Raw genomic sequence first — 9,926 nt, 5'->3', positions numbered from 1 at the left:
ACACCTTCATTTGTCTTTGTTCTGGTTCACCCCCTCACAGTTCAGCCGCTCTCTGCCTCAGTTTCTTCAATTGTCACCTGCTGACAGCAGCTCCCCAATCTGGTGCCCCCCAATCTTCACAGACCAGGCTGTGTGAGGGCTCGGGGTACGCTCCTTGCTCCTTCCAGGGTGCCGGGGGCCTGTGTCCCCTCCCCAGATGGAGGAGGACACAGATGTCCAGAGACAAGATGGGCCCAAACTTCCGGTCGCAGGAGGCAGCACACTCGAGGATAAGAATGTCAACAAAGGACTTGGACTGTTCGTAAACTTCCAAGTCGCTTCCCGCCCCCGGGAGGCTGCCCAGGCATTGGGAGCCTGACAGGTTGAGAAGTCCTGTCTCCCACCTTTTTGGTCAGGAAGCAATCACCTTTTGCAATCCTGCAAGACTCAACTTGCTGACTTCTCTGATTTCTGTTTGCCAGTGGCTAGTTCCTTCCCAAATTTGTCTCTCTCTTAAATATCTTGCAGGTAACCACCAGCTCTCGATCAGCCCAGAGCTGCCAGTTCTACGACACATCTCCCCTAAGTTACCCCAGGTGACAGCTGTGCCAAACGCTCTGCCCCTGCATAACATGGGGCACCATCTTCCCAGCCTCCCACATCCATTTTCTCACTGCCCGTCCATTAAGCAAATGTCCTGTATCTTAGATTTTTGGTCATGGCAGACCCCACGCTGGTACAAATTTCTGTGTGGGGGACAATCTGGCCCGTCCGTCTCTGCCTCAAAGAGCAGCAGGCTCAGATCACGCTGGGTCTGAGAGCTCACTTGCCGAAGCCTCTCAAACTCCCCCAAAGAGAGGCAGATGGCAGGCTGGAGAGTCAAGCTTTCTTTAACGAAAAAAGAACACAGTCAAACAAAAGTCTGGGTTGAACAGTCATGCCGTGAGGCAAGGACCCCCACGTCTCATGGCCCCTGCATGCTCCCCCAGCTGTTCCCCGGGACATCCCCTCTGGGGGAGCAACAGGAACAGAAATGGAGCCCGGGTCCCTGGTATCATCATGCAGAGGTCCACTCTGACCCTTGGAGGTGCTAGATGCTCTGCAGCATGCAGAGAGTGTGGTGCAGGTGCTGGCGGGCAGTCAGGGCACAGCCGTGTGTCCGCAGGATGCCCAGTGGGTAGGAGGTGCCAGGCTTGCCCCGTTCCCAGACTGTGAGCAGCAACTCCTCACCCCCACTGCTCAGCATCAGTTGAGCCTGGTCGCCACTGCAGGTGACCTGCCAGGGGGCGAGGAGCCGAGGTCATGGTGAGAAGGGTCCCCCGGGCCTGCCCCCAGTCCTGGCCCTCCAGGGTGAAGGACAAGCAGAGGGATACTGAGAGGCCCCTGCCCTGGGTCTCAGCAACCGCCCCATCCCTAGAAACTCACGGGGTCGGGAGCCACGGGCTCTATTGTACAGACAGGGAAACTGAGGCTCAGACGGGCCTCCCCTGCCGGCGGTCACCCAGGGAGACCCCCACTCTTAATCCTGTGCCCCCCCAAGAGCACCTCCTCCCAGAGCTGTGAAGACAACCCTCCCTCTGAGACCCAGCCTGCTGGGGGCAAGTGTAACACACACACTCCTGTCTGAACCGAGAAGGTTTTTACTGTAAAATACAATACTAATTTTTTTAAAAAATAATAAAGTATTGCAGACCACTGCTTCTGAAATCTGTTTTAGGACTGGCTGTGATTTCTCAGAAATCACCACGCTGCACAGGAAACCCTCAACCTAAAAACGACCTTCCAACAAAACAGTGTATGGCAGCCGCTAAACGTAACCACACACGGAGACGCCCCCAGATTACGTGTTGCCGCCACGTAAAGATGTTTCGTTTTCGATTTTGCAGTTTTCGTACTTAGGAGTCAATACTTTTTCTTGATCCTTCCCCCCAGGAGCCAGCTCTTTCCTGGGGGCTCCCCTGGGAGCGGGCATGGGAACAGCCCTGTGGCCGGGGAGGGGGGCCCGGGGCGGCCGAGGCCCCGCGCTCACCTGCAGGTGAGCAGGAGCAGAGCCCGCTCGGACGCTCAGCAGAGGCCGGGGCCGGCCGGGCGTGGGCAGGTCCCCCTTCTGTGGACAGACCCAGCCATGCAGCCTCAGGGCGGGGTGACCCCGCCGGCCCGGCCCTCACCTCCCACAGCCGCTGCTCTGTGTAGCAGACCAAGAGCCTCAGGACGGCCAGCTTGGCGCCCAGCAGGCCGGGCACGTCCCTCAGGGCGTAGGTTTCCAGCTTCCCACGGTCCCGCACGTAGCAGACTTGGCTGCGGACAGGGCGCAGGGCGGGGCCGGTTGTCACAGCCACTGTCCCGGGCACCTTGTGACTGAGGGCACCGTCCCACCCGGCCACGCCCTCTTGGATGGTGGTTTGAAGACCAGCTCCACGCTGACTGCCCCCCCACCCCGTATGTCCAGCCCTGGCCCCTCCCCTGAACTGTAGACCGTGGAGCAGTGGACTCAGCACATCCACACTGAGACCCCGATCCCCCAGCACCTGCCCTCCTGCCATCATCCCACCTTGCCTGGTGGCTGCTCCATGCTTCCCGCCCGCAAACTAAGTCCAGATTCCAACTCCCGCTCATCCCTCCCCAGCCACCACCCAGGCCGCCTCCCAGCTGGTTCTCTGCCTCACTCTCGCCAGAAAGATCGTGTTAAAAGTGGGAGCCAGACCTCTCCTTCCTGCCCCAACCCTGACTTCACGTCCTCCCTGTCTCCCCCTTGCTCCCTCGAGTCCCTGCCGTTCCTCAAACCTGCCATGCTTGGTCCCTCCCACGGGCTTTTCACATGCTGTTCCCTATGCCTCAAATGCTGTTCCTGATGGGCCCCTTCTCATCATTCATGACTCCCTTGAATGTGGCTTCTTCAGAAAGCCCCTCCACAACCACGCTGTTGGGAGTCACCTCCACCCCCCCAAATCTGTCACCTCACCTGGTTCATTTCCTTCAGAAAAGCGCCACCTGAAATCAACTGAGTCATTCATTTGTTGAGCATTGTTCTCCTCTACCAGGCAGGAAGCGCCTGTAGGTGTGCCCAGGAGGTGCTTAACAAATACTTGAGAAATGGACAAAGAAAGGCAGGAGGGGGGGAGGGGGACAGGATCCCCACGACTTACCCCCCCGGGGGGCACGGGGCCATGTGGGTGCCATCCCAAAACAGGACACCACTACCCCCATCCGACAGCTGGTAGCCAAAGCTGTACTTGCTGGAATAATCCACCCCCTTGGGGGCCCGGGGGGGGGGCACTGCTTTCCTGGGGAGATCCTGCGTGGCTGGGCACAGAGACAAGGTGAACTGGACGGGGGTCCTGGTGGGCCCCGCGCGGAGGGACGGCGGAGGCACAGGGGCCATGGAGAAAAGTCCACACCAACTCTTGCCCTGCAGGGGCCAGACTGGGGGACACGGGATCATGCACCGCCTCTGGAAATGACTTTTTCTGAAATGCTCACAATGCTCAAAACACTGTCAGGCTTTATTTCATTAAAAAATTTCTGTATTAGGGGCCAGCCCTGTGGCATGGTGGTTAGGTTCGCCTGCTCCACTTTGGCGGCCCAGGTTTTGCGGGTTCAGATCCCGAGTGCAGACCTACACTGCTTATCAAGCCATGCTGTGGGGGCGCCCCACATACAAAGTAGAGGAAGATGGGCACAGATGTTAGCTCAGGACCAATCTTCCTCACCAAAAAAAAAGAAGAAAAAAAGTTCTGTATTAAAAAAATAAAAATGGCTCCACAACCTGGTGGACCCTGAGTTGGATCCTGGGAGAGGAAGAAGGACATCGGTGGGAAAACTGGGGAAATCCAGGGGCTGGGGCGCTGGGTGGGGGCGGATGGACTCTACCCTGTGTCTGCAGCTTCTCTGTAAAACTGTCTCCAATTCTCTTTTACTGTCTATTGAAAACGTTTCAACAAATCGGCTCTGGTTGATTAAAGACAAGCTTGAAGTCTGGGGTCCTTCTCGTGCTACAGTCGGTGAGCGGGGAGCCTGGGATAAAACAGGAATAAAGAAGAAGGGAGACGGATTCTGGGGCGCACCCTTGGGGCCCCAGCTCCACGTGGGGCGTTGGTGGAGGTCGAGGGGAGGAGAGAATTAGGGTCTGGGGCTCTGGGACTCCGGGGCAGGGGATAGGGTCCCCATCGTGGGGCGTGGCCACAGACACGGGCTCGGGGTTAGTGAAGGTCCAATGTTCCGTCCCCTCCCTCCGTTTCTGTCTCCTCACTGGCTCTCAAACGGGACCAGTTTACAAACTACAGAGACCCCCGTCCCTGAGAAGATGAGATGCCCCCCCAGAACCCTCCCAACTCATCCCTCAAAATAAACAGTCATTGTAAAGTGTGTGTAAAGAGGCCTCAGAAAGTTCTAGACTTCTCCACAAGGCCCACGGCTCATGCTGTCCTCAGCCTCCTCTTACAGGAAAGGATCCCGAGGCACAGAAGGGTAAGTGACTTGTCTGAAGTCACCATGCCCTGAAGCCTCCCTCAGCTGCCCCTGGAAAGCCCCAGAAATATCCGGGGGCCCTGTACGGGATGGGGCACTTTCCTGGGATGTTAAGAGACACGGGGCCCGTGGGCTGTGCAGGGCTCCTACCTGGGGGGCCGGGGTCCAGGCAGAGCTGCAGTCTTCTGATGGCCGCCTCCACGTCCTGCCTCGGGCTCCCCTGGGGCCCCAGGGAGACAGATCTATGCGGGGGCAGGGCCCCTCCAACCAGCCCGCCTCAAACTCCCGCATCTTCTTTTATAATTTTATTTTTCCCCCCAAAGCCCCAGTAGATAGCTGTATGTCATAGCTGCACATCCTTCTAGTTGCTGTATGTGGGACGCGGCCTCAGCATGGCTGGAGAAGCGGTGCGTCGGTGCGCGCCCGGGATCCGAACCCGGGCCGCCAGCAGCGGAGCCCACGCACCTAACCAACTAAGCCACGGGGCCGGCCCCCCGAATCTTCTTTTAAACACAGAAGGATTCCGGGCATCATTCTCTTCTCGCAGGTGGGGAAGTTGAGGCCGGGAGAGGGGCTGCGATCCTGGAAAGGCACAGTCTCTGCCCCACGCTTCTCGACCCTTACTCTCCACCCGTAGCCCCAGCCTAGGACAAAGGGTCTGCTCACCCGCTGGGTCACTCGTGAGTGTCCCCTGGGAGAGCAGGTGGATGGGGACCTCGGGGCGGGGAGACCCCCTCTCGAACAGGGAGGCCTGCGGAGGGAGAGCAGGGGTGAGGGGACTCCAGTCCCCAGGGGAGGCCTGAGGTTGGGGAGGGGCTCCAGCCTTCCGGCCCTGAAGACCCCCCAACTCCTCCCTCTGCCCAGCCCTCCTGCAAGGATGCCCCCACCGAGCCCTCACCTCACTGGCCCACTCCACGGGGTCAGGCTGGGGACCATCTTCTCCGGGACCCGAGGCCTCGTTAGGAGTGAAGGGGCCTGAGGGGCGCACGAGGAGGTGAGGGGCGCAGGGCCTGGCCAGGCAGCAGGGGAAGCACCTGCCCCCCACATCCCCCTCTGCCGCGGACGAGCCATGGCCGAGCAGGTGTGGGACTCGGGACAGGCGAGGGCAGGTAGGAGCGGGGAGGGGGGCGGGTGCGGTACTCACAGGGCGGCCGGCACTGAGCCAGCAGCAGCCGGCTCACCTTCCGGAAAAGCCTGCCCAGGGCCTGGGGGATGGCGAAGACGGGCGGGCTGTGGCAGGAGTGGGCTGGCAGCCAGTCCGGAGTGAAACCCTTGGAGGCGGGGCCTTGGGGGTCAGCGCCCGGCTCCTGCGTGCCTGGGTCCCCTGGGGGTCCTGACCCTCGCCGGGGTCAGCTGAGACGCCCAGAGCAGGGCCCAGGCGTCCAGCCCCGGGGTGGGCCCCCCCTGCTGACCCCACACCTGCGTAAAGAAGTCATCCTGCAGGAGGAGGTCCAGGCTGGGCCGCTCGGCAGGGTTGGGCGCCAGCAGGCAGGCGATGAGGCGGCGTGCGTTGGGTGACAGGTGGGCGGGCTCGGGGTAGCGGCCGTCGCGGATGTTCTGGTACATCTCCGCCAGGGGCGCAGCCACGAAGGGAGGGGCGCCAGTCAGCACCAGGTACCTGGGCCGGGTGGGGGGCCGGGGGTCCAGGGTTGGCTCCGGCCTGCTCACACCTGCCCACACTCCCGGACTCCGTGCATGCTTGGCATCTGCTTTCCCACACCCGGCCCTGTCTGCCCCCACCTGGCCGTGCCTGTCTGCACCTGTCTGGACACCTGCCTGCACCTGGCTTCCCCCTGCGCACACCTGCACGGACCTCACAGCTGTCCATCCAGGCCCCCATCTGCCTGTGCACCTGCCACCTGTGCACACCCATCCACACCTCTGTGCCCTCTCAACACTCTCCGCCCTCACACGTACACCCCGCCACACGCCCCGTTCACACCTGTTCACTCAAATGATGGCAGGTGAGTGTTCCCACCTGCCCCCCCACCTGCACACACACCTGTCCACATCTGTTGTGTAAATGCCCCCACCTGCCCACATCTGGCCCACCTGGGCACTCCTGCCCCCTCCCCAGGCCCGGGGCACCCGAGGTCCCACTCACATGACGCAGCCCAGAGCCCAGATGTCCGACTGGCAAGAGTGCCCGTTCCTGGAGACGACTTCTGGGGCCAGGAAGTTTGGGGTCCCGCAGAGCACTCTGGGAGGGGACAAAGCGGGGGCTCAGGAAGGCCGGGGCCCCCATGTCGGACCAGGCCCACCCATGCCCACCCAGAGAGCCCGCTCAGAGCCTCCCACCCTCACCTGTGGCAGTGGCCCCCAGGCCCTACCCTGGCGGCCAGCCCCAGGTCTCCGATCTTCACCTCCATGTTCTTGCTCAGGAAGAAGTTACCTGCAGGGGGGTGGGGAGGAGCCGGGGGTGGGAGGGCGGCGCTGGCCCCGCCCCCAGCCCCCCTCACGCCCCCCCCCCCACACTCACTGAGTTTCAGGTCCCGGTGCACGATGCGCCGCTGGTGCAGGTAGCGCAGGCCGCTGACCAGGCCCCGCAGGTAGTAGCGTACCTCGGGCTCCGTCAGCGTCCGCCGCGCCTCCAGCACGTGGGCCAGGGACTGCGGGTGCCGGCACCGGGACACACATGTGAGCGCGGGTGAGCTCACACGAGCTCGAGGACGAACATGGGCCCAGGTGAGTTTGAGAAGGGCCAGGTGGTCAGAGACGAACACACAGCGGGTATACGCCAGCCCAGGTGGGCTCAGGTGTGCCAAAGCGGGCCAAGTGAGGGCAAGGGGCCCAGGAAGCACAACTAACCTCAGCTGGGCCCAGAGGGGGCCTGGCTGAGTGCGGGAGGGGCCCAGGTGAGCACAGGTGGGCCCAGACAGCCACAGATCAGTATGAGATGGGCCTGATGACCACAGAATGAACTGGGCTCAGGTGCACTTAGGTGGGCCCAGGTGCCTAGAGGATGGGCACAGATGGGCCTGGCATGGGCACCGACAGAGACAGGTAAGTGCAGATGGACGCAGGGGGGACACATGAGCACAGCAGATAGGGGGGACGCAGGCTCTGTCTCAGCACCCCCCACCCCGGGCACCTGGCGGCTGCAGTACTCTAACACCATGTACACGTGGTCCCGGTCAGCGAAGTGTCCGTGGAAGGCCACGATGTTGTGGTGTCGCAGGCGGCTGTGCAGGGCGATCTCGCGTTCCACCTGCGGGCACCACCCCACGTAGACACACCTGAAGTGTTTGTGCCCACGGGCATGCAGCCCACCCAAAGGCAGGGTGTGTTCTGGGGACCGCTGCGGGTGTGGGGCCCCAGGCACCGACGGGCGGCTTACCTTCCCACCGGTGCGCAGATGCCCGGCCCCGCCCCCGGCCCGAGGCACCACCTTGAGGGCGAACACAGCGCTGGTGGACAAGTCAGTCAGCTTGTAGCAGCGGCTGAAGGCGCCCTGCGGGGGAGACACAGGCTCAGTGGACAGGTGTGCAGACAGGTGGTGCCTCGCCGCAAACACACACCTGAGACGCACGGACACACAGCTCACACCCTCATACCTGGACACATGCAACTCTCCGACACACCCGGAAGGCCCAGGGACGCAGACTCAAACACATCCACACGGGGTATGTGTAGCCCACGGACCACAGGGGCCACGCGGACCCAGGACGCACAGAGATTATAACACATTCACACACACACCTGGAGACAATACAACGGAGTCTATACTGAGGCACCGAGACCCGTGTCACACACGGGCGCACACCCACACCCGGGACGCACCACCCACACGCTCAGCACAACGCTCCAAACGCTGGTCCCGCCACACAACGCACACGGAGCCCTGCGCGCCCCGCAGACGTGGGTGCCCGACCCGCGCACGGCCAGCGCCAGACCCCAAACTCGCGCGGACACACGACACACGCAGGGACAAAAGCCGGGCGCACACCGGCCCGTTCGCGCTCGCGATCGCGCGCGCGCACCCCACCCACCCGGCCGGGTCCCCGCCCGGCCCGGCCCCCTGGCCAGGGTCCCCACCTTGCCGATCAGCTTCCCGCGCCTGTAGACGCGCCCCGAGCCCGGGTCGCGCAGGAACACGGAGACCAGCGGGCGGCAACCGCGCCGCCGCCGCGGCCCGGGCTCCATCCCGCGGGGACCTGGCGGACAGGGCGCGGGCACTGGCGCAGCCTCGGGCCGCTCTGGGGGCCGTGCGCCGCCCGGACGCGTCTTATTGGCTGCGGGGTGGGAGGCGGAGTCCAGAGGCTCCGTGTTGCGGGGAGCGTGGGGGGCGCGCGGGCGGGAGTTCCAGGGACCGGAGCGGCGCTCTGGTCCCGCGCGCCAACTCGGAGCCGCCCGGGTGCGCTCGGCCCGCTCACCGTTCCAATCCTGCGCCTCCCGCCAAGCTGCGAACCATCAGCGCGCCCATTTCACGGAGCAGGAAACTGAGGCCAGAGGGATTGTCATCCTCTTCGAGGCCGCCTGGGGAAAGGCAGGGGCGGGCAGGGGGGCTCGGCAGGTCTCTCTCCAAAGAGATACGTGAATACGTGTGATGGTGTGGTCTCCCAGGAGGCAAGTCCCCGAGGCCCACATGACAATGTGGGGCTTGATCGTCTTGGCACTAGGGAGCCATAGCAGGATTCAGAGGAGGAGAAAGAAAGAAACCCAATCCCTCTGGGGCTGGAGCTGGTGGGGACCCAGGAGAGGACATGGCTGGGAGTTAGGGAGGTGTCATGTATGGGGACACTTGGCACTGAGAAGGGACAGGATTTGGGGACCGATGGGCAGACACTGGTGTTTGTGACTCCCGGCTTGGGCAGCCAAGGAGAGGCAGTGGGATGAGAAGATGGTGGGCGGACCTGGTCTCCCCCACCCGGGGACCATGGGGGCACCGCGAGCCGTGCCCCAGACTCAGATCCAAGCCCTCTCCTTGTGGTCTCTCATTTCACCCTTACCCCAGTCCCGGACATAGGAACTGGCCTTGCCCCCATCTTATGAGCTGAGCACACTGAGGCCCTAGGAGGGTGAGTCGTTTACTCAGCCAGGAGGGGCTAGCACTGGGTTTGAATCCAGGCGGCTGCCTCTGGCCGCTCGGGATTAATCCCCGAATGTTACATAACACGATGAATGGGGAGGGGTTAGCGGGGCACCCCGTGGCTGGAATCAGGCCTCGGAATTTTCCAGAGACCAGATTTCGGAATCTGGCCCAGCCATGCCACCAGGGACAGGAAATACCTTCTGAGTTGTCACATGTCTGCCTGGCATGTCAAGTGGGGGCACCCAGGGCGTGGGAGACGCCGAGGGGACCCAGTGCCTGTGACAGAACAAGACTCGGGCACCTTTGAGGGGGGCCGGCCTCAGGGCCAGGGCCGAGGACTCCGGGCCAGCGTCGGGGGCCAGCTGGCTGTGGCCCGGGGGTCGGAGTCCCCTGCCGATGGGAAGCAGGTGCAGTGAGACAGCAGGTGTGCAGCCTGGGGCTGTGGGTC

General features: G+C 62.8%; 1 protein-coding gene across 1 annotated transcript; it reads right to left on the bottom strand.

The window, feature by feature from the left end:
- Positions 1-1,036: 1,036 nt before the first annotated feature.
- On the bottom strand, positions 1,037-8,589 carry PLK5 (polo like kinase 5 (inactive)). The gene is made up of 15 exons (XM_058537587.1): positions 8,482-8,589; positions 7,784-7,897; positions 7,538-7,654; positions 6,926-7,055; positions 6,751-6,838; positions 6,551-6,646; positions 5,866-6,064; positions 5,591-5,717; positions 5,345-5,421; positions 5,115-5,197; positions 4,597-4,676; positions 3,126-3,282; positions 2,148-2,277; positions 2,009-2,086; positions 1,037-1,255 (listed from the first exon to the last, which is right to left on the bottom strand). Exons 1-15 carry the CDS (start codon positions 8,587-8,589, stop codon positions 1,070-1,072), a joined length of 1,770 nt encoding a protein of 589 aa, XP_058393570.1. The 3' UTR covers positions 1,037-1,069.
- Positions 8,590-9,926: the final 1,337 nt, after the last annotated feature.

The sequence above is a fragment of the Diceros bicornis genome, unplaced genomic scaffold (assembly GCF_020826845.1).
Source record: "Diceros bicornis minor isolate mBicDic1 unplaced genomic scaffold, mDicBic1.mat.cur scaffold_67_ctg1, whole genome shotgun sequence".
NCBI lineage: Eukaryota > Metazoa > Chordata > Mammalia > Perissodactyla > Rhinocerotidae > Diceros > Diceros bicornis.
The sequence above is the reverse complement of the archived record's forward strand: the minus strand, read 5'-3'. Positions and strand labels throughout refer to the sequence as shown.

Bases quoted from the DNA above. Each gene is read 5' to 3' on its own strand.
- PLK5 (XM_058537587.1), bottom strand. From the start codon at position 8,589: ATGGAGCCCGGGCCGCGGCGGCGGCGCGGTTGCCGCCCGCTGGTCTCC. The intron at 5,718-5,865 runs GTGTGGGGTCAG...CCCGCCTCCAAG, and splicing joins AGGATGACTTCTTTACGCAG to GGTTTCACTCCGGACTGGCT. The intron at 5,198-5,344 runs GTGAGGGCTCGG...CTCCCTCCGCAG, and splicing joins CCGTGGAGTGGGCCAGTGAG to GCCTCCCTGTTCGAGAGGGG.